The sequence below is a fragment of the Juglans regia genome, chromosome 3 (assembly GCF_001411555.2).
Source record: "Juglans regia cultivar Chandler chromosome 3, Walnut 2.0, whole genome shotgun sequence".
Classification (NCBI taxonomy): Eukaryota; Viridiplantae; Streptophyta; class Magnoliopsida; order Fagales; family Juglandaceae; genus Juglans; species Juglans regia.
In genome coordinates, this window is record NC_049903.1 from 30,897,074 (window position 1) to 30,920,624 (window position 23,551).

The 23,551-nt window shown below is 38.9% G+C and overlaps 3 protein-coding genes across 5 annotated transcripts; 1 reads left to right on the top strand and 2 right to left on the bottom strand.

Moving 5' to 3' along the window:
• The first annotated feature begins 417 nt into the window (after positions 1-417).
• Positions 418-4,077, top strand: LOC108979939. 2 transcript variants are annotated; one of them, XM_018950740.2, is made up of 12 exons: positions 418-728; positions 822-948; positions 1,028-1,101; positions 1,217-1,263; positions 1,382-1,532; positions 1,616-1,657; positions 1,726-1,930; positions 2,006-2,067; positions 2,317-2,417; positions 3,007-3,061; positions 3,158-3,205; positions 3,408-4,013. In XM_018950740.2, the coding sequence occupies exons 1-12, from the start codon at positions 527-529 to the stop codon at positions 3,584-3,586; spliced, it is 1,293 nt and encodes a 430-aa protein (XP_018806285.1). In that variant the 5' UTR covers positions 418-526; the 3' UTR covers positions 3,587-4,013. The 2 variants fall into 2 exon arrangements, with proteins under 2 accessions (XP_018806285.1, XP_018806282.1); XM_018950737.2 differs by having other exon boundaries at positions 484-728; positions 1,613-1,657; positions 3,408-4,077.
• Positions 4,078-15,958: 11,881 nt separating this feature from the next.
• LOC108979940 (putative cyclin-D7-1) lies at positions 15,959-17,728 on the bottom strand. 2 transcript variants are annotated; one of them, XM_018950742.2, is made up of 6 exons: positions 17,426-17,728; positions 17,148-17,234; positions 16,962-17,063; positions 16,670-16,874; positions 16,302-16,435; positions 15,959-16,212 (listed from the first exon to the last, which is right to left on the bottom strand). In XM_018950742.2, exons 1-6 carry the CDS (start codon positions 17,687-17,689, stop codon positions 16,027-16,029), a joined length of 978 nt encoding a protein of 325 aa, XP_018806287.1. In that variant the 5' UTR covers positions 17,690-17,728; the 3' UTR covers positions 15,959-16,026. The 2 variants fall into 2 exon arrangements, with proteins under 2 accessions (XP_018806287.1, XP_018806286.1); XM_018950741.2 differs by having other exon boundaries at positions 16,670-16,877.
• A 1,491-nt stretch (positions 17,729-19,219) lies between these two features.
• LOC108979941 (glucose-induced degradation protein 4 homolog) lies at positions 19,220-22,796 on the bottom strand. Its single transcript, XM_018950743.2, has 8 exons — positions 22,449-22,796; positions 22,120-22,175; positions 21,478-21,621; positions 20,309-20,382; positions 20,152-20,206; positions 20,020-20,082; positions 19,801-19,928; positions 19,220-19,603 (listed from the first exon to the last, which is right to left on the bottom strand). Exons 1-8 carry the CDS (start codon positions 22,492-22,494, stop codon positions 19,525-19,527), a joined length of 645 nt encoding a protein of 214 aa, XP_018806288.1. The 5' UTR covers positions 22,495-22,796; the 3' UTR covers positions 19,220-19,524.
• Positions 22,797-23,551: the final 755 nt, after the last annotated feature.

Consider the following 23,551-nt stretch of genomic DNA (forward strand, 5'->3'; position numbering starts at 1 on the left):
ATTTTTATCTTTATTTATATGCTTTTCTCATTTATTGGTGGTTTTCATGATTTTATTGTTTTACTTTATATTCTAAACTAAATAGAATCTATGTTTAAATTAACATATTTGATGTAGTTAGTTAAATTATAAAATTATTTTTATTATAAAATAAATATCGCATAAAAAATATCTATTTATCAGTCAAGAAATTCTATATTAGTTATTATTTATTTTCATATTTTATATTTATAAAAATATTTTTTATAAAATATTAATAAATAGTGACAGAATTTTTCTCTCAGTATTTCTGTCTTTTGTCTCTCATTAGTAACGTTGTTCGCCTCTACTCGGGATTTCTATGTTCTTTTCAGTAAGAGTAATACGTGGCGACCATGCCTTTGCAAGACGTGGGACAAGGCGCGTCGAAGAGATTCAAGATACCAAATAAAACGGACTAATCCGATTTTACCCCTCCGGCGGAAACCCCTTGCCAACAGTTCCATACGCTTCAGCAGTTCAGCTTCAGGGTTTTGCTTTTGCAGCGATGATTTGCGTCGCAGTTAAACTCTGTAGAGCGGCTACCTCCGTCGCCTCTTTGCCAACTTCCCGCACAACCGGACGTCTCTCTTTTTCATTACCACCGCCGTTCAGATTACTCCACGATGGAATCAACGGCGCGGATGCGAATCCAGTTGCTCTTCAGATGATCAACTACGCTATCTCTCATGCCAGGTCCCAAAAATCAGGTTCTTCCTTAATCATTTTATCCGTGAAAAAACTCAGATATTTATTTGAATTTTTAATTTATGATATGATTTTCTTTGTGCGCAATTTTTCAGATGAATCCTACGCACAAGGTTTACTGATACTGGAACAGTGTCTTTCCACTCAGTCAAGTGAGGTCCCAGATGCTGAAAATTCAAGGGGATTGGTTTTTCTGGCTATGTCTACCTTATTATCTGAAAGGTTTCCCTTTTCCTTCTATTTTTCTGTGAAATTTTTAGTTTCAGAAATTTGTAATAAGTTTGAGTTTGGTGGATTTTAGAGGGGATTTTGGCGAGGCGATCGAAAAACTTCAGAGAATCCAAGATTTAAAGCACTCTTCTTTGGGCGTTAAAGGTAAACATTTGCGTTTTTTAAGTCTAATTTCTTGCATTCTCATTGAATTTGTGAAACTGGATTCAAATGGCTAAAAGGGTATTGACCAGAACTTCTGTTCGGGTCCTTGATACAGTTGCTGCAATGGAAGCTCTTGTTGGGCTTCATCTAGAGTTGGGGCAGGTCAGTCTCAACAAGCATCCACTACGGTGTTTTCTATTATTTTTTCATATATTTATTTATTTTCAATTTGCTATTCTTGAATTTTGAAATTTATCTGGAGTTGGTTCGCGCTATATAGGATGATACTTCAACAGTGATCGCAGATAATTGCTTAGAACTGGTTGAGAAAGATGTACCCAAAGCTGGTGGTGGAAACCCCTTGGTCTTAAGTGTCCGTGCCAAAGCAGCTAAAGGGCTGGTTGAGCTTGTCCGTGGTGACCTGCAATTAGGTATCTCAAAGCCCTGGTTCCTTTGTCTGGGTCATTGTAACAGCTTACCGAAAGTACTGTATGCTTCGAATTCAATGCAGCAGAGACATTTTTGCAAGGACGTGAGGAAAATGAAGGAAGTACCGGTGAGGTTCATGTTATTAGTCACTGTGGAAGATATTATAGTGCAGTGCATTGATGCTTTGGTTTATAGGTAGTGTTGTTCTATCATATGGAGAATTCTTGCATGCCACTCAGAATCTTTCCTTGGCAAAAGAGATTTACCAAAAAGTTATTCAAGGGGTAGCTGAGAACAAAGATTTTTGTGACTTAAATGCCTTAGCAGCTTGTAATATGTCATCTGCGGAAGTATTGTTGGCAGCCACATGTGCTTTAGGACAGCTTGAGGCACACATGGGGTAGGTTCAAGATTCCCTTTCTTGGTATGATATTCTTGCAACATGAATCTAACTTTTTTGTTTTTTAATATTTAGAAACTTTGGCAACGCAGAAGAGATATTGACAAGGGCATTGTCTACGGCAGAGGACCACTTTGGTATCTTAGTTTGACTTTCCTCATTTGTTTTTTTATGTACTTTCCTCATTTATTAATTTTTTATTGTCATCGGGTGTCCGAGAACAAAGTCCCGACTAATCCCTGGGATGCACAGGCCATCGGCAAGGAGCTTCTCTCAAGTGCCCTCATTTAATTTAGTGATATACAAATTGTCTCTGCAATTTTTATCTGCACCTGTCTCTGCAATGATATCTTAGTATGTGCTATGCTTTTGTTTGTGTGGTACAGGCTCTCACCATCCTAAGGTTGGGGCTGTCTTAACCTGCATAGCTCTTATGTTTAGGCGTAAGGCAATGCAGGAACGTTCAAGTTCCCTTTTGATTCAAGAGGTTAGTACTTGTACAAGACCTGATTTAGTTATTATGGACAACTTCCAATTTTTAACATTTATTGTTCGATCTTTTAAACTAGTGTGCATAGGCAACGTTCTTGTATATGTCTAGTATACTTGGGCTTTTTTTGCCTATTCTTATGATCAATAAAATTTTGTTTACCAATAAAAAAAAATATTTATTATTTTCTCTTGGGCTCTTAAGAACCGGATATTGTGAAGCCATGCATGAATGAATTCTGGAAGTGAAGGGTCAAGGATAATTGTTTGTCTTCATCGCATTACCAACTCATTTCTCTCTGCAGTTGATTGAACGAACAGTCAATTCAGATAGGTTATTCTATTAGGGTTGCAAGATGTATGCTCACATTGTTGTAACAAGTTGTTGGTGTCATTATGAATAGGAAATATGATTTTGCTGAGACAATCAATTACTGAGAGTAGTTTACCTAGGGTCCACTCAATACCATTCATATGCATGAGATTCTCCAGCACATTACTTTGTCAATGCATTAATTCTCTTTAATGTGTTGGAGTTTGTTTATGGGAATGTTTTCTTACTTGAATGTTTTAAATGACTTTGTTAGGGACTATACAGAAAGGCAATAGAGTTGCTGAAAGTTCCACAGTTGGAGACTGATGGTATAGTTAACAACTCATTCACTTGTCTTTAGTCATATTCGATTGAATGATTGTTTGTTTTGGTCTTCTATGTCACATGTTGCCCCTTTTTGGTAGATCGAGAAGCAAAGGTAGATAGAAGTGATATTGTGGCCCTTGCAAGAGGTAATGGTTGCTGTGAATGATGCTTTTTTGTAATGCATACTGTATGGCATGGGGTATCAAATATGAACATTAAGAGTTGTAATTAACCTCTACTTTCCAACTTTAAGTAGAATATCAACAACGTGCTCTATTTGTTGTGGTTTGCTTTACTATGACGACTCTTAGTAGGATTCTGCATTGATATCGTTTGTTGATTATGTAGGTGGGTATGCAGAAGCACTGTGTGTCCAACAGAACAGAAAGGCTGAAGGAGAAAAAATGAAGACTTGGGCTGAGGCTGCATGGAGGAACAGTAGGCTGTCACTGGCTGAGGCGCTAGAAATATCGGAGTCTTCTTCCAAAGTGCCAGTTATAGATGCTCGAACCTGCAGAGCCCTTTAGTTTCCCTTTTTTCCAGGTTCTGCAGCATGAGTTCACAGTACCTGTTCTTGATACCTCAAAGAAGTGTGAAACTCGTTCCTAACCCACATACACTCTACCTCCGGTCCATGCGAGACAGATGTCTCATGTCTGCATTATGTATCCGTCTATTAATATGTGCAGAGACATAATCCAGGCAGTTGCAATGCCTTCTGACTGCATATAGCAAAGTTGGTCTGGTGTAACTTAAGCTGATTGACCGATGAATGAGCCTTAGATTGATCTTTGTGTTAAGTTTCAGATGAAGACATGATCAAGCTTGAAAATGGAACTCGAGATGGAGCAGAGAGACTTGGAAACTGAGAAAAATGCTTTTATGAAATTGATTGAATGAATTAATTACAAAAGAGGGCTCTGTATTTATATACAAGTACCAGAAGAAAATAAATTGACTGACTAACTAGCTAACTCTCTTCTTCTTTCATTTTAACACGTGCTGCTTTAGACTTCAATTCCATTTGTTCAATCATGGATGCTATGTCCTAACCCCTCCCCCCCCCCCTCTCAAGATGAACATGTATATTAATGATGTTCATCTAACGTAAAATATGGTGAAATGGGAGAGAACCAAGGGGTTTGGTTAGAATATATGCCAGCTGCAATTTTGAAGGAATGTGAAATAACTTGATGACTTTTTGCTGTAGTTTTTCACTGATGAGATGACAGTCTATTTCTATGTGTTTTGTCCTCTCATGTTGAACCGGGTTTGTTGCTATTGATAAGGCTACTTTGCTGTCTGTATAAAGCATAGTTGGCTGCTGGTGATTAATGTCTAAGTCTTGTAAGGCATAAAAAAGCCATTGGATTTCACATGCTGTGATGCAATGGCCTTGTACTTTGCTTCTGCAGATGACCTACTTATTGTGGCTTGCTTCTTACTTTTTCATGAAACCAGTGAGTTGCCTAGGAAAATAGCAAACCTTGTTACACTTTTTCAAGTGTCAATGCACCATGCCCAGTCATTATCTGAAAAGGCCTTCAATTGCAATTCTGATGATGAGGGAAAAAACAATCATTGTCTTGGTGTTGCCTTCAGATATCTAAGAACTCGGGTGGCTGCTTGATAATGACTAATTGCTGGCTTGGCAAGGAATTAACTTAAAACCTGAACTGAATAGGCAAGGTTAGGTCTGGTGATGGTTAAGTATAGCAATCTTCCAATCATTCTTCTGTAAGCTGATGGATCATCATACAAGGCAGAATCTGTTCTAGTGGGCTTTAGGTTGGATTCTATTGGAAATGTAGCAAGCTTGGTTGCAAGTACCCCAGTATCTTGAAGTATATCAAGAGCATATTTCCTTTGACATATTGAGATTCCATTCTTGGATGTTGCTACTTCCAATCTGAGGAAATATTTGAGTTCTCCTGAGTCTTTAATTGTGAACTTGTCATGTAAAAAATCCTTGAGCAATTGAATTTCTATCAAACTAGCACTAGCCAATAGAACATCATCTACATAAACCAGTATAGCTATGAAAGATGATTCAGACCTCTTGATGAACAAAGAAGAATCTGAATTGCCTTGGACAAAATCGTATTGAAGCAAGGCCTTTGACAGTTTTTCAAACCATTGTCGACTTGCTTTGTTTTAAGCCATAGACTCTTAAGAAGTTTGCAAACTTTGTTTTCTCCCTTTTCAGCCATACCAGGAGGTAATTCCATATAAACTTCCTCATGTAAGTCATCATGTAAAAATGCATTATTTATATCTAGTTGGTGAATTTGCCAATTTCTAATGGTAGCTATGGCTAGGATCAACTGTATGGAAGCAACATTTTCTACTGGAGAAAAAGTGTAAAAAAAATCCAATCCCTCTTGTTGAATGTAGCCTTTAGCTACCAAACTAGCATTGTGTCTCTCTATAGTTCCATCTACTCTATATTTAATTTGAAATACCCACTTGCAGCCTATGATCTGTTTGTGTTTAGGGAGAGTAACAAGTTCTCAAGTCTTATTTAACTCTTAAGGCATTTATTTCATTTTGCATAGCAACTTGCCATTCAGGTATTTGGACAGCTTGTTTAAAGGTTTTGGGTTCTTGAGAGGCTGGAATTGATGCTAAAAAGGCTCTATGAGATGAAGACAATCTACTTGCAGATAGAAAGTCAGAGATGGGATAGAGAATACATTTGTTATGAGGACAATCAGCATGAGGAGTTGAAGAGTTTGTATTTGTAATATGTTGGACAGAACCACAAAAATAATCCTGCAAGTATATAGGTGTTTATTTAATTCTTGATGACCATCTAAGCTGCTAAGAATGATCAACATTTTGAGAATGTTGATCACCAAATGGTTCAATATTTAAGATTGGTTCAATGGAAGAAGTGTTTGGTTCAGGCATAGCATTTTGAACATTTGGTTCAATCTGTGTTTTAGTGTTTGTCATTTGTTCAATTTGTGGATTTGATTCACTGGAAGATGGATTTTAAAGATTTTCAGAAAAATGGAAAGAAAATTCTAAAGCAAAAGTAGATGGTGGAAATAAAAAAGAATTAGCTTCATAATTAGATGAGAGAGCTTTAAAAGGAAAATTGCTTTCATAGAATATTACATTTTTTTTAAATGAATATTCTACTTGTGTTTAGATCTAGCAATTTATATCCTTTGATATCAGGGGGTTAACTTAAGAACAAGCATTTTGAAGCTCTTGAATCAAATTTATGTCTGTGATTTAAAAGTGTTGATGCAAAGCAAAGACATCCGAATACTTTTAGATGAGAAAGATTAGGAGCTTTATGGAAGAGTATTTTGAAAGGTGTTTTATTTTCAAGGATAGGAGTATGTATTTTGTTTATGATGTGTGCTGCTGTCAACACACAATTAGTAGCCTCAGAAGATGACCTTCATTTGGATGAAGGCGATGTCATCGTGATATTGAACCTAAACTTCCTAAATGTGCCCATTATAAGAAGTTTTCCTCATTCTTTAGATGGCTTTAGGGAGCCTTTGCGAGTTGAAGATGTTGAGGGATAGTCAGCTGGGGTCGTATCTAGCTCGCTGATTGCCTAAACGATCTCGGGCGAGATCACCCCCGAGATGCCCTTTGTCTTTCTAAGCCTATCCCCCGCCAATGGAAGTAAGGTGTCGACATCTTCCTCGCCCTTTAGTATCTCTCCTGTCGGGGGCGGTGAACCCTCTTTGACCTTTCCGATGGATAACCCTCTCACTGGTCCATCTCGAGAATCAGTTGCTTGGGAGGATGACAAAGTGATCCCACTTGATCAGACAGTAGGAACGTCTACTCAATTGAATACAAGTACTCCACCTCTAATCTCCTCTGATCCTTCCATGGCTCCAACTATGCCTGTCTAGGACACTACTACCCCGGAAGGTGTTATTGGCGTGTCTTTCAGGGTTCTTGATGTTCAAAACTTGTCGGGTTCTCGCTCAGGTGTTTCTTCTTCTCGCTTAGTTGGTTCTTCTTGGGCTTCACGTCTAGTCTCCTCTAATCCTTCCATGGCTCCAACTATGCCTATCTAGGACACTACTACCCCGGAAGGTGTTGCTAGCTTGTCTTTTAGGGTTCTTGATGTTCAGAACTTGTCGGGTTCTCGCTCAGGTGGTTCTTCTTCTCGCCTAGTTGGTTCTTCTCGGGCTTCACATTCACAACGAGAAGAGGCTTTTCATTCCATTGTTCGCAACCTTCGCAACATCCTTTCACTGGTAAGTTCTTTATTTTGAAGATCTTATTTTCCTTAATATCCTACTTTTGACTTGGTTGGGTTCTTAGGGAGTTGGCCGATTGGCGGCTTCATTGGTTGAGGACTGCTTGGAGCTTGAGGAAGAGAACCAATACATGCGATCTTTTATCGACATTGCTCCTGGTGCTATTGTCGTCGCACGAACTGAGAAGGAAATGATAGCTGCAGAATTATCCCAAGCTGAATCCTACTCTCGTAGATATGAGGATGAGGTTGCTTCCTTCCACGGTCATGTTGACTAGCTTATATCAGAGGTGGCGAGCTGTTTAGAAGAAACCAGCCAGTACCGACTTGAAGCAGAAGCCAACAAAGCTGAATGGGATAACATGGTCGCTCGCCTTAATCAGATGGAGAAAAAGATTGAGGAACTTGAGAAAGTGAAAGCTGATTATGTTGCTTGCCTGCTGAACTCCGAAGAAGGATGTCGAGAAGCAAATACCTAACTAAGTGTACTTGAGGCGAGAAAGCCAAGGCAGAACAAGATTTGGTAGCGGCGAAGAAAGAGCTTAAGGAACATGATCGCAATTACCTACAACTGAACCAAATCTTGAAGTTCCATAAAAATAGCTATTTGGGTTGGAATCGAGGGTGACTGAACTGAACATTGAGTTAGCTAGTTCCTAAGGTGAGTTTGCTCGCATTCTTCCTCAACTCAATGCCGCCTACACCATTCAAGGCTGAGCCTGAGGTCTTGGGTTCAAGCTTGGGACTAAATAGTTGTGAGAGTTCTTGCTTAATCATCCTAAGGCAGATCTTTGCACATTAGACTAGAAGTCAATACGAGCTAGTTCTACTACTTACCATGTCTTTGATTCCTTTGGGAGATACACCATGTCAGACGCCTTTCCCTCTCCTTGCCACTCCTAAAAGTTTTAACTTTTTACATTTAGTGAATATTTTGTATATGTTGGACTAAAAAATGTTTATGTTCTGAAGAACGGTTTTGATATTAACAATGTGCTTTGTTGTTTTGATGTTGCACTCTGCTTTTGGTTTCGTGGTGATTGGCTCTCTTCTCTCTTTCTTTTTATTTATTTTTTTTTTGAGTTTTTCCTTCGGTTAATCTTGGCGAAAAGAGTGTGAGGAAAAAGTGCCTCGGCCACGTAACTCTGGCGAGAGGTGTAACGGGAGAGTTCATCGGCCGTGTAACCTTGGCGAAAAATGTAGCGGGAGAGTCCCTCGATCGCGTAACCTTAGCAAGAAAAGTGTTGACCAAGCAACTACTAAGGCAATGAGATAAAATAAAGCAATCAGAGAAAACAAGGCGTTATCTAATCAAACTAATGAACTTATTGTGTTGAAATTAATACATCATAAGTTTAAATGTAATATCTTTTTAAATGCTCGACGTTCCAAGGGTGGGGCAATTCATGCCCCATAGTGTCTTTGAGGCGATAAGCTCTAGGATGATAACTGGCTACCTCGACATATGACCCTTCCCATCGTGGCCCTACCTTTCCCTCTTTTGTTGTAGCTACCCCAGTCTCCTTTAGGACTAGGTCGCCTATCTTGAAGGACATTGGTCTCACCCTCTTGTTGAAGTACTGCTCCATCTTCCTTTTGCAGGTTGCCATTCTTGTTTCAGCGTTTTCCCTCACTTCCTTTAGTAGGTCTAAATTCTCTTCTAGCTTTTCGTCATTCGTGCCAACGTCAAAGCCTTTCTTCCTGTGGCTTGGATACCCTACCTCCACCGGTATCATTGCTTCACTCCTGTACTCCAAGGTGAAGGGTGTTTCGCCCGTTGAGGTTTTTGGTGTTGTCCTATATGCCCATAAAATTTCAGGGAGCTCATCCGCCCACATTCCTTTCTTCTCGCCTACCTTCTTCTTCAGTATCCCAACAATAGTTTTGTTGGTCGCTTACCTGCCTATTCACTTGTGGTGTCCCGGAGATGAATATTTGATTTTGATCCCGAGTTCTGCGCACCAGTTGCGATAGTGTTCAGAGTCAAATCGTTTTCCGTTGTCGGAGATGATGCTTTGTGGCACCCCAAATCTGCATATGATAGCTTTCCATAAGAACTTCATTATGCTTTAGGCGGTCACCATTGCTATTGCTTCAACTTTTGCCACTTGAGAAAGTAGTCTACGATGATAATGATGAACTTGGTCCCTCATTTCCTTGGTGGCATAGGACCGACTAGGTCTATGCCCCATTGGGCGAATGGCCAAAAGGAGGTTATCGACCTCAGTTCTTTGGGAGGGATATTCGAGACTGGTGCGTGTAGCTGGCATCAGATGCATCTTTTTACGGATTCCTTTATGTCTCTTAGAGCATTTGGACAGTAGTATCCTACTCTCATGATCTTCGCGACGAGTGAACTTCCTCCTGAGTGACTTTCACATATTCCTTCATGCACCTCCCTCATTACATATTCGGCTTCCTCCTTCGAAATGCACCTTAACAATGGGGTCGAAAAACCTCGTATATATTATGTCCCATCTATCATGGTGAACTGAGCCGTCCTGCTTCTGATTTTCATTGCTTCCTCCCGAGAGGTGGAAAGAGTTTCGGTTTCCAGGTACTTGATTATATTATCTGCCCACCCTTCCAACCTCCAAGGCCTTCTTCCATATGGCCAGTGTGTCAATAGCCCAAAGGCTGACCTCCCACAACAAATTTTCTTCCTGCTTTGTCGAGACTGCTCGTGCCAACTGATTGACTTTCCAATTGTCTCCTCAAGGAATCCTTTCGATTCGAAAATATCGAAGGCGACTGCACTCGTCCTGAACCTGATGGAGGTACTTTATTAGCTTTTGTTCTTTCGCCAAATACTCCCTTGTGATCTGGCCAACCAAAACTTGTGAGTTTACTCTTATCTCAACCTCTTCCCCACCTGAAGTCTCTGCTATGTCCAACCCCGTGAGCACTGCTTCATATTCGTTTTCGTTGTTTGTCACTTTGAAGTTCAACCATATTGCATGATTCGACTCAACCTCGTTGCCTATCACCATGTGGACGCCTACGCCGCCCCTGCTCGACAAGATGATCTGTTCGGGAGCCTTGGGCACTTCCTCTTGGAAATTCGTAAATTTTGCTACAAAGTCGACTAGGACTTGTCCATTGACAATAGTTTTGGGAACATAACTGATGTCATATTCGTTCAATTTGATGGACCATTTAACCAGTCGACCCAAGGTGTTAGGCCTTTGCAGCACCTTCTGTAAAGGCGACGAGGTAACAACTCTTACCGGGTGGGCTTGAAAATAGGGGTGCAGTCGTGCGCAGCTATTACAATAGCGAAAAAAATCAGTTCTATCTTCAGGTATTTCGTCTCGGCTCCTCTTAAAGCTCTGTTTACATAGTATACAGGTCTTTGCACTTTCCCTTCATCCCTTACTAATGCGGCCGATACAACATCTGGGGTAATGGCCAAATACAGCAACAAAGGTTCCCATTGCTGGGTGTGTCAAATATTCCTTCAATTGTGCGAACGCCTTCTCACATAAGGAGTCCTAGCCTTGGGCCTTCTTCAGCACTTGGAACAAAAGGGAGGCACTTATCTGTCGATCGAGATACGAATTTGTTGAGGACCACTATCCTCCCTACCAACTTTTGGACCTCATCAAATTCGTGGGTGACTTCATCTCAATGATCACCCGTAATTTCTCGAGATTTGCTTTGATGCCGCTCTTCGACTCCATGATACCCCATAAATTTGCCCGAATGCGCACTTAGTTGGATTAAGCTTCATCTTGTACTGACGTAAGACACTGAAGGCTTCCCTTAGGTCCTCCACATGCTGTTTGAACTCCATACTTTTCACCAATAGGTCATCCACGTAAACCTTCATGCTTTGGCCAATCTGATGTTTGAACATCTTGTTGACCAATCTCTAGTACGTTGCTTTCGCAATATTCTTCAAGCCAAAAGGTATAACCTTGTAACAGTAAAATCCCTAATCAGTTTTGAAAGCTATCTTTTCTTTGTCGGCTTGACTCATCCTGATTTGGTTATACCCTGAATAGGCATCCATGAAGCTCAATATTTTATGCCCCGCTGTGGCATCGACTATCAAGTTTATTCATGGAAGAGGAAAGCTATCCTTTGGGCAAGCCTTGTTAAGGTCCTTAAAGTCCACGCACATTCCCTACTTCCCGTTGGACTTTTTCACCCCGACACTACGTTTGACAACCACTCAGGGTATTGAATTTCTCTGATGAACCCGACTGCTAACAGCCAATCTACCTCCTCTGCAATCGCCTTGTACTTCTCAGAGCTAAAATTTATTTTCTTCTATTTGATTGGTCGTGCATCTTGGCTAACATTCACTTGTGCTCTATAACATTCTCGCCAATTCTTGGCATGTCCTTATAACTCCATGTGAAGACAACTTTGTGCTTGAGAAGGAGTTGTGTCAGTTGCTGCCTTTCCTCTCTCGTTATTTTGGTTCCGATCTTTACATAATTCTCTGCTTGGGCTAGATCAAAGTTGACAAGCTCCAAGGGTTCGTCTGCTTCTCCTTGTCTTAAGGTGTCTTCATCTCTTGTTTCTGCCTCAATCATAAATATTTCTGGTGGTGGTGGTGGGAGGACCGCGACAACACTTTCTCGCGGTTCGACTACTTTCACATCTCTCTCCCCTTGCCTGAGCTCCTGAACGTAGAATTCTCGAGCAAGTACCTGCTCGCCGCGCACTTCACCAATCCCCGCCTTCGTGGGAAATTTCATTTTTAGATGATAGGTAAAAGTGATTGCCCTTAAATCATTCAACATGGGTCGACCGATGATGGCATTATACATTGATCGTGTCCTCACCACGAAGAATTTTGTCATGGTGGTGGTGAGGTGGGGGTTTTTCCGTACTAACATTGGTAGCATGATAGATCCCATGGGTTGCACTGCTTCCCCGGTGAACCCTTTCAACATAGTCAGCGTTGGGCGTAGCTGGTCTACCTTGATTCCCATTCTTGTGAAGGTGTCTCAGAATAGGACATTTGCTGAACTCCCATTATCTATCAATATCCTTCGGGTGGTATAATTTGCTACCAACATTGTCACTATCAATGCGTCATCATGCGGGTAAACTACTCCTCGACAATCATCATCGTCAAAAGAAATTGTGGGAGAGACTTGTATTCGAGGTTGCTTGACAGGTCATTTTACGTTGTATATTTTCTCGTACCTTGCCCACCTAGCATACGCCTTCCTCCCGGAGGAAGTTGGGCCACCTCCTGCATATCCTCCGGCAATCATTCATATCTCTCTTAGTGGTGGATGTCTTCGATCCGTGTCCTACCAATCTCGTAGTTCTTGCGATCTCCTTACTCTTTTTGGTGATCCCCTTCTTCTTGGGCTCTCGCTTCGTTGGGGCTCCCGCTCTTGTTTCTTATCGCCCTAACGCAATGGTGGAGTAGCGTTTCAAGCAACAATAAGCTCTAGCTCGCCATTGCCCCTCATGTCTTCAATCTTTTGTTTTAGTATGTGGCAATCTTCAGTTCTATGCTCGCTTGCATTGTGGTATGTGCAATACTTCTGGGCCTGTCGCCCATGATCCTTGCCATGCCTGGTCTCTTTTACCTTATCTTGATTATGCACACTAGAATAGTGTACATGATTGCCGCTATGTCGCCCTATGTTAGTGTCTTGCCTTCCTTCGTGTTAGCCTCTCCTCGCCTTTTGTCTTCCTTCTCGATCTCTTTTCTGACCCCCCCCCCCTTTGGCACATGCTCCTCATTTCGCTCAAATCTAGCAGTTAAGGCGATTAGCGTATCTTCGATGTTGACGAAATCGTCTGCCTTGTCCATAAAGTCTCGTAAAGTGGAGGGGGTCTTCCTCCCCAACTTAGCCATGAAAGGACTCCTCGGCCAAATGCCCCAAGCAGAGCAGCCAACATGATCTTTTCATCTTGGTCGTTAGCTGTCATTCTCTCCTTATTGAACCATGCCAGATACACTTTCAAGCTCTCCTATTCCCTTTGCTTTACAGCCAATAGGTATGCTCCCAGCCTCATTTGCCTTCAACTAGCTATAAACTGGGTTAATAATTGTCTGCCCAGTTCTTCGAAGTTGTCTATGGACCCCAGTTGCAATGCCTCGAACCATCCTCGGGCCATTCCCTTCAAAGTCAAGGGGAAAGCCCTACATGCAATCTTTCCGAGGAACCCATGGAGCGTCATGTGAGCTTTGAAGGTTTCCAAATGCTCCATTGGGTCTTTAGATCCGTCATACATATCTATCGATGGGGCTTTGAACTTCGGTGGCAACAATATAACCATTAATTCTGTGTTGTATGGCAGATTGGTGCTGGTCAGCAGCTGATCAGGCAAGGAAGATGTTCATATTTTCTTGGTCATCTCCTCATACTTAACCATTAGGCTGCGCAAGTCATGATGCATCTTTTTCGTTTCCTCATTTTCCTGAGAAGGCTTGCTACCCCAGCGCTATGTGCCTCCATCTCAACCCTATTGGCTTGGCTAGGTGTCATGTCCTCCCCTGATGGCCTATTCTTTGCTCTAAGGGCCTCGTTCTCTTTCTGTAGCGACTCCACCTCAATAGTAAGTTTCTTCACTACTTCTTCCATCTTTACGAGCCTTCCTTCCATATCTTGCAACGTCACTTCCTGGTCTCTGGTTGCTTGAGATTGAGTAATGGTGGTCATGTGAAAAACATGTTGGTTGTAGGACAAATGGATCCCACAGATAGTGCCAACTGTTAATGACGTGTTTCACAGCTTCTCACACACAATCACATGCAACCAAAGAGGAAAGAACTTGAGGGTTCAGGGGAACACTTCAATGTCTAAGTCAGTAAAGGTAATGAGATTTCTCTAGTAATTCATTCAGATGGGTTCATAATCATACATGGATGATATAAATAAAACTCACGACTCTTCTTGTTAATACGCGATAATTGTCTCACCCGTTATCTGAAATTCAAGCCTTCGTGATATTGGGGCTTAGCTTATCTTTAAATGAGCTGATAGCTCTTTCATCCCAAAATTCTCGCGTGATTGTTCCTCTGGCTCTAGCTAGAATATGCTTGGATTGGGTTAGTTCTTGGATCAACTAGATGATCGGGCCGTGTTATAGCCCAAGCCCATGATATGACCCAAAAGGCTCCCCGGAAAGGATTAGGCCCCGACATGTCTGGTGTGGTGGCGATGGGACTTCTGGAAACAGAGAAATGCAATAGAGTATGGTGATGATGAGAAGAGGATGCCAAAGGAGAGAGCTCTGGATAGAGCTCCAATCAAGGATTTCTTAGCCCAATAAATAGAAATGCCATGGGTGGTGGTGAAATCATTGCAGAGGATTGGAGGCTTTTGAGTTTCTGATGGGGATGGTGGGAGTGTGGGAAAGGGGTTGGGTCTCATCTTGCCGGCAATGGGTGGTGGTTGTCATTGCTAGCAGCAAACCAACTCGTCGAGTCTGAGAGGCAGAAGGAAGGGAAATTTTTTTTTATAGGATATTTCATTTTAGTAAAAATCACATGTAGTGAACCTCATGTTGTCATCTTATGTAATGCTGAGATAGCACCTTTTTATTGGTTGCTGTTAATGGGGTGGAAACCAGCAAGTGCCGGTCAAAAGCGTTTCTGTTTTTATTTTATTTATTTCCTGGTGGGTACTAAGACACATTCATCTTGCTCTGTACTGTGCACAAATCTGCTGTTGGGTCCCTGCAGTGGGCGTGGACATTCGAATGTTCTTGCATTTCGTGTCTCGCAGGATAGACGGAACTGGGTCGTCGTATTCAGTCCACATCATTTTTGCTCAGTTCTTTTTCAACCCAAAAGTAAAGTTAAAAGCTGTGCATGCCTTAAGGTCTTTGCTGGCTAGCTGGACTCCTGTTGGGCTCCGCTTCCCTAAAACGAACCCAATCTTATTTTACGGGGTTTATAAATTGATTTTCTGTTTTAGTTTTTTAGCCAATAACTTTTGATCGAATAAACCACTCGTCACGGGGGATATAGAAGAAATTATTAAGCATTTTTGAATATGAATGAAGTGGTATTCATATCTTATCGCAGCGCAATTAAATGTTTGGACCAAACGAGGCCTAAAATTAGTATATGTATGTATAGAATGAGAATATATACCACATGTTATTACACTATATAATAGAATGAAAGAACCACATATATGCACTAAGAAAAATGCTACTTAGTTCTCTCATTAATATTACCGCTCAAAGTTACCTCTCTTGTATTTTAATTTTTTTACTTAATAATTAAAGAAATGACTATTAGTGAAGTTGTATATATTTTTTTTAATTTTTTCTTAAGAGTTAAGAATGTTAAAAAAAATATTTTAAAAAATAATTAAAAAAAATTACAAATTTGTATTGGCGCACAGCAGCAACAGCACTACCCATGTACTAATTATCTAATAAATGTTTGGAATATAGAGAATTCGATATTTTTTTCACAAAGGGTAACAAATGAGTTTGCAAATTCTCGTCATGCACTAAAAGGGAACTTGAATATTGGAAGTGGTGCATGTATCTCACATAGATACAAGAACTTTATATAAAAGTAAATCTATAAACTGACGTGATTTTATGTGATTCGTTAAATTTTTTATTTTATAATAAAAAATAATTTTATAATATGACGCATAGCATCAAACCACGTCAATTTATAAATTTATTTTTATATAATTCTTTTATAACTAAAATATTTCTCGTTTTTTTAAAGAACAGTTTTTACCAACTGTTTCTTCTCTCTTTCTTTTCTTCGTACTTGATTCGTGATAAATGCTAGCTGTTTGGACCAGCAGTACCCGTCTTCAAGAAACAGAAATCGACATGGCACTCATATATGTCAATGGGCTGCTTCTGCAATACTGTTGTGGGGCTTGGAGGGCAGTCATAATAATGTATTAAGTTGTGCAGAGGACCATACTTCTGAGCTTCCATGACCCTATGGCACTTGACCAAATCATCCTAGTAAATTAAGAACCGGCCCTGTCAACAAAACATACTTGCATCGCATTGAGAAAGTGGAGGGAGGATATTTTCATTCAGAATTTTACCTTTTGAGCTTGATTAAGGAGTCTTGTAATGGAGGAAAGGTGAGCATCCGATTTTGATGGAAGTAACTCGTCTAGGCTGCAGCAAAGAGCAGACGCTGCAACAACACTCGGCCTAAACTCCAGAAATCTTGAATCTGGAGGGTTATGTTTCAATAATTAGTGGAAACAGATCAAAAAGATTGGGCCTAGCAATGCTACCAATTGTCTGCATAAATAGATACCATCAACTAAACTTTTAGAGTGGCAAGAGCTAGGAGAAGAGAAGTTTAGTAATTATCACATTGATAACTTTCCTGTCCCTGTTCTTTGTATATAGAAAGTATGTAAGCTTTAAAAGCTGCACAATATCATGATGATAATGAGGATACCTGAAACAGCTGCAACAAGGAACTTAGTGACTTGGGTAATACACTCCTCATGAAGCTGAGGTTTCAAGGAGTCAATACTCCACAACAACAGTTCTGTGCACGAATAAGCCGTAGTAGAGCCAAGGCACCATCCAAGGGCCTCTAACAGCGCCAATTCCATTCCCTGGATTGTGCTTGACTGAAATGAATGCCCCAAATCCTCCATCTTCTATATGAACACCAAGTGCTGATCAATTACAAATCCAAATAATAGAAGGATATTAATAATTTTAGCTTTAATAACAACAGTCACCTGAATTTCATGCAAGGTTGGAGTGCAGGTTTCACTGAACTTGGAGGCAACAGAAAAGCACGCAACCGACAACAACTCAACCATCCAATCTTCTTTCCATCCCTTAAAAGTTATGTTAAGAGTTAGTACTGAATCCGTATATAATTTTGATCAATAAGAGAACTATATGTATTCAAAATTCTTTACATTGCATTGATTCATAGATAGGACTCGATCAAGGTAATTCACAGCAAGGAAAGCAGTTTCGAAAGAGAGATTCAAGCGACTTCTGGTCTGGAAACAAACAAACAAACGAGCATAGAGAGATTGATGAGTATATATATCTTAAAGATTTTGTTATAGTTGTTATCGAGATTTAATCCTAAGGCAGGCATTTTCCTATCTTGCCCTTATATATGTCCATTAGCACAGAGGAAAGGACAGAAACTAACAAGCGAAAGTGGTGTACACTACGAGAAACTGACCCTGAAAAGCCATTGAGTAGCTCTAAACCTAGCAGTTGTCAAGTTTTTCGAGCGGAGATGCTCAACATAATTAGCTGCGGGTATGAAACTGATCTCCTTCTCAAGGTATATTGCAAGGGCCTGCTCAGAGTCTTCCTTGGTCGTAAAAAACGAACCACCACATGAGTAGTTCTCGAAACTGCAAAGCTTGGTTGCATGATGACGAACGGGTGTAACAGGGCTGCATAGCCACGTCTCCTCATCACAAAGCAAGTTAATTTCCATAACGATTACCCAAATAACTGCAGAAGTTCAATGGGTAGGGAAAACGAACGTACTATATATTGTCAATGAAATTGTAAAGGTTCTGACAATGATAATCATATAAATATCTGGGTTAGTATGCTAGGGAGGTGGAGGGGGGAGCTGGGAAGGTGTGCATGCATACAAGTGAGTGGGGGTAGTTAAAGGCAGATCGTGAAATAAAAAGAGGGACACGACCCTCATGAAATGGGGTAAATGCTACAGTGGGGGAGTTTTATTTTGATCCCAGCAAAGCAATTGAGTGAGAGAGCACGAGGATGACTGTGTGGGTTGCATGAAATAAATGAACAGCATGCTCTTTCCTTCAATATTGGGTTAAGGAGCAACTAACTGTACGTGGGTTTGGGTCTTGTTTCGAGTGTTTTACACAGAATGAGGCAGATTGTTTTTTATAGTGGGTGGGCCCTATTTCGTTGTTATGGTCGCTTTTCCAGTTGGGCGTGGGGTCACGTTCCGATCATATTCACCTCATGATCATGAGCCCCTCATAACTGCGAGTTCAATTTGGCCAGTCTTGTACTGGCGAAAGATCTTTTTATTTTTTTCATTTTTTCTATTTAATTTTATGGATACCATGTTTAATGTCATAAGAAAAAGAAAATAAAATAATTGCTAACTCATTGTTCAAAAAGTGATTAGATTAGATTACATAAAATTAAATTATCTCATCATATCTCATATAATCATTATAATTTTTTAAAATTTTCACATAAAATATAATAAATAATTCAATTTTTTTTTTAAAATTCTAAAATAAAAATAATATTAAAAATAATATTATAATAATATTTTATTCAATTTTTAACAAAATATCTCACCAACTGCAAAACCAAAGATAGTTGAAATAATGCTATCTTGGATTGTTGTCCAGCATCCACGAGATCACTCCCAAGACTACTCTAAAAACAGGTCGACAATTTACGAGCGACCAAGGAGCCTTAGAATAAGAAGAATGGTAATATTTATGCAACTATATTTTTACAACCAAAAATACTAAATTTTCTTTTTCTAAAGAAATGTTTAAAAAAACAGTGTTTACCGTACAAATGGTTCTGGCTGCAATGGCTATGTATATTTTCAGCTGAGATCGATCTATTTATTAGTCAAATAATACTCTCCCACTTCCCAAAACCTGGGAGGAGTATTTTGCTTTTGTATAATTTTGCGACAATAAGTATTGAATAAACTTTGTATAAATTTTTTTCATAGATAAAAGAGTAATGACAGAAATCAGTTAAGCATTGAATCAAAGCACTGCGCGCAGCAAACTTACCCCACCATCGCCACCAGTCACCCACAGCACCAATATCTGCAGTGGGGCACCTAAGGTTCTAAACAATATCCGCCGCAACTTACAGTCGCTGGCAGAGCCCCACCGGTTATTATGGAGATCAAGGATCATGATTCATGAAGCAATCTATATAATTAGGATGACTGATGGTGAGTGCTGACAAGAATTAGATAGATTGACAATTGTTTGCTGGCCATACATAGCTGCAATGATCCTCAAAATTTAAAGAACTAGCAAAACTTTTGGCTGGACTTGCATGTTTTAACTTGAATTCACAGACAATAAGTATTCCTTCAACGTAGTTCTTGACTAGCACCTAACACATACAAAGAGATGCATATCACTTGTCAATCTTTACAAGATATACATCACATGGCTAGAACAACTTTCACTGAGCTTCTTGCATAATCTCCCTAGTTTTTCCAAGATGTAAATCAAGCAATTCACCTGACCAAGAGTAGTTCAATACAGTGATAACCTAAAAATCAAATGCTTGTTCGTCCATTTATTGCAACTCGTACGATGAAAAACTGAAACCTGATCTTCCCTCATTGGTTGATTTTAACTCAAGCTTCTGAAATGGGCTGCAGGTTGTTTCAAGTATATTCTATTCATCAGTGACTTCTTTTTTGGGAAGAGGGGGAGGGGGTTACTGGTTAGGAGTAGGTAACAGAAATGAAGAAGAACAAAAATAGAAATTAGCATATGAGCATATGCACATTTCCATTGGAAGGAGAAAATTCTGCATACCAGATTTTGGGAACAGGATGGGAAAAAATACCTGCTATTAGGATCATAATAGAAGCCACTGATGGAACCATCACTACAAGAGAAACAAACATAGTAAAACCCAGCTATAGTTAACCCACAGTCTGTCCCAACATTCACAAAGTACTGCTCTTTCCATCTCTGTGCCACAGATAAAAGAAATTGGCATGTTATTGATTCACATATAGTGAGTTCTTTCACCAAATGGCTAAAACAATTGAGGATTGGTTACCATAAATATATAGGGATAGTTACTCAGGTCCAAAGATTTGCCACCATCAACCTTAACTTGACTCTGAAAAGAACAGAGTTAGTTAAGACAGCAAATAGTGCACATGTGAAAGAAAAGGTTCCAACTCTTTACCACAAGGGGAGAAAAGGATGGAAACTTGGTCCAGTGTCTTATATCATCCTCTGGCCTGTAGCAAGAGATCATTCAAATGAGAATGGATTGCTTTGTCGATCATCACGGTTTTTCAAAGTCTCCATGATAAAATAAATGGAATAAGAAAGGAACATACGTTGCTTCCCATTTTCCAGTGAAGAAAGTATAATTCTTTGTATCAACAATCTCACCTTCCCAGAAGGTCACTACCTGACGTAATCATAAATGATATGAAAATGTGGTCATGAAACCTTAGCAGCTTTTTGAATGAAATCCAAGTTGCGTACCAAGCATGATACTGAGGATATATATACTAAACGAAAAATTAGCCTTGCATTATATTTTATGGAACAAAAGAATCATATCCTCTTTTTTATTAAATTATCAAAGAATTTATTTAGGGACATAAAGAGAAATGATATATACAAGCCCCAAATGCACAAACCTCACAAGCCCTTTATAAAAAAGTGGATCCCACCATGGAAAAATGTGAAAAACTCACTTTCTTGATGGGGTCCACATTTTTACAAAAGGCTTGTACAATACTTGTACCTTTGGGGCTTGTATCTAGCATTACTCGAAACTCAGCTCCCCCAATGTCCACTTGAGATCCTCAAATGCCTATCATTCAATTCTCTCCAAATGCACCGCAAAGCATCCTGAATAATCTTACTAATAGAATAGGCTATGAAACAGTAATATGAAAACTTGGGCCGCTTAAATTTATGGCTACATTAATCAGAGACAATGAATAAATTTATGGCTGCTGTAATCAGAGACAATGAACTGTGTATGAAAATCAATGAACTAGTGGATATGGGAAAAAACAAAATACAACTATGCAAGCAAGTATTACAGTCTCATGCAACAATGATAACACTGGAAGCGCCAGTGGAGATAGACCTCTTGATCAAGTGCTTCATAACAGCATCATGTTAGACCATTTGGGAAAGAAAAATGATATTTGTACTTAAGAAAAACTTACAAAAATCTTACTTCTCCACATGTTAGTTATTGATATGTTGGAAATTATGAAATTTAACATTTAAAATTTGAATTTAAAAACAAAACTAATAAAATGAGTCTTATAAGTAAAAGTGTAAGTAAAAATTGTAAGTATATGTAGCACTACTCTTTGGGAAATAAGGCCAGCACATAGAAGTTCTAGAAAAACAAGTAGCCGCTTCATTCGTTCATAGGAACATTGAGAGCTTAGAGATTTGTGTTCTATACATAAAACAACTCAGAACAAAGAAAAGAAATTAGCAATTTCTGATGATTAAATGGAAAACAGAAAATCCTTACCGGTGTGTCTGCCATAGGAACATTAAGAGCTTCCATGGTGCCACATAGATATCCATGTTCGAGGTCACATCCCTGTATTCGTACATTAACTCTCCACGCTTCATCTTTCTGTAGACTAGATACATTCTGAGTACCAGAGAAGGCCTGTGACAAATTTACACGGTAAGGCTCAGGTGAGGATGACCCAAACTTCACAAGCTAATGCAGAAAGGACAAGCTTCCTAATATGATTTGAATATTGAATACATTATGCATCTTTTGAAAAGTGCTACAGCCATAAAGAAATTTCACAAATTTACATGGTTTCATATGATACGTTAGATTTACTTTATAATAAAATTAGTTTTACAATTTAACGTACCACGTTAAGCCATGTTAGTTTGTAGGTTTACTTTAGTAGATGCTAAAGTATTTATTGCCATCTTTATTATCACTTCAAATGACCAAAATCCTCACGCCTCCCTTCAAACCATAAAGTGATGTGATCATCTTGCAATGACATAAAAGGCTAAACTGTTGTGTTAAACTACATAACCTCGTGAGACTAATAGGCTCGATTTCTATTACCCAACTAATCATATCCAGCCATATACGTGGCACGGTCAATAAAGGAACCTAGGAAAAAAACACACGAAGATTAACCTGTCCAACACTCAAAAGCGTGCATGCTGGCGGCAATGTCTGTCCAGAATTTGCACCTTCACAAGTAAACATATACATATGAATTAGAACTACCCAAAAAACCAAAATCTTTTACAAGGCCAAACAAGTAGAGAGCAAAAACACGGAACAACATGAATGACGGTTTCCAGAATCGTGAAAAAATTCCACCGTGAAAGTAATCCATTATTGTATGGCTATCCTTTGAAACTAAATTTTCAGTAAGGAAACGAGATGAAAAGAAAAAAGGCGAAGCGCTAACTCTGGCACTGAACATCATTCTAATGCAAATCGGAAGGACGGCCAAATACCTGAAACTTGAGAAGGTGCGGCAGCCTCCACTACTCTCACCGGCATTTCTTTGATTGAAGATCGAATCCCAATTCCAAAAAGAAGCGTACCCAAATGTGGAAGACGAAGTATCTGGTTCGGTTGTAGACTTGTACTGGATCTAATTCGTTACCTCTTGCTCAATTATTCATCTTTTTTTTTTTCAACAGATAAACGAAGGAGAGAGAATATCCTTCGTTATACCCGGCTCCGTCAGGATAAAGTTTCGCTATCCATATTTTACCTGGGCCCGAGCACCGATTTTGTCGGAAATCCGATCTCTGACTATCACTAGCTTCCGATCCGATCTCAGTTTGTTGGAGCGGAGTGAGATTTAGACTTTTATTTTTTAATTTATTTAAAATTTTAATTTGACATTCATAAGCTCTTACTAATCAGATTTAGATTTCTAGATTTCAATTTTTTTTTAAAATTTTTTTAATTTCAATTTTATTAAAATATAATCAAAATTAAAAAAATAAATCATCATGCAAATTAACGTTATTATATATTAGTATTATATGTTATTATATGTTAATATTTATACATTAGTATTACTTGTTATTATACATTAATTATTATATATTATTAATACATGTTATTATATTTTAATTATTACATATTAGTATTCCATGTTATTATAAATTTATATATTTGTATTTATAAATAATATATTAGTATTAAATGTTATTATACATTAATGTTTATACTTTAGTTGTTATTATTCATTAGTGTTAGATAGTAGTAATAATTAATAGTATAGTGTTTATATTTACTAAATTATTATTAGTCAATTTATTCAATTTATATTATATTATGAGCATATTATTTTATAATAATTTACTCGTGTTAGTATATTATTGAATTTAATTAACAATATAAGTTATAGTTATATAAAATATATATGATTAATATATAAAAAATAATTATATTTTTATAAAATATGTACAATATCGGAGTCGGTACATTGCCACCTCCGACTCCGACTCCAACTCCGACTCTAACTCTGACTTATCGTAGTTGGAGCAGTGTCGGTGCAAAATCAGAAGCAGAGTTGGATTTTCAAATTTTTGCACAGCCATAA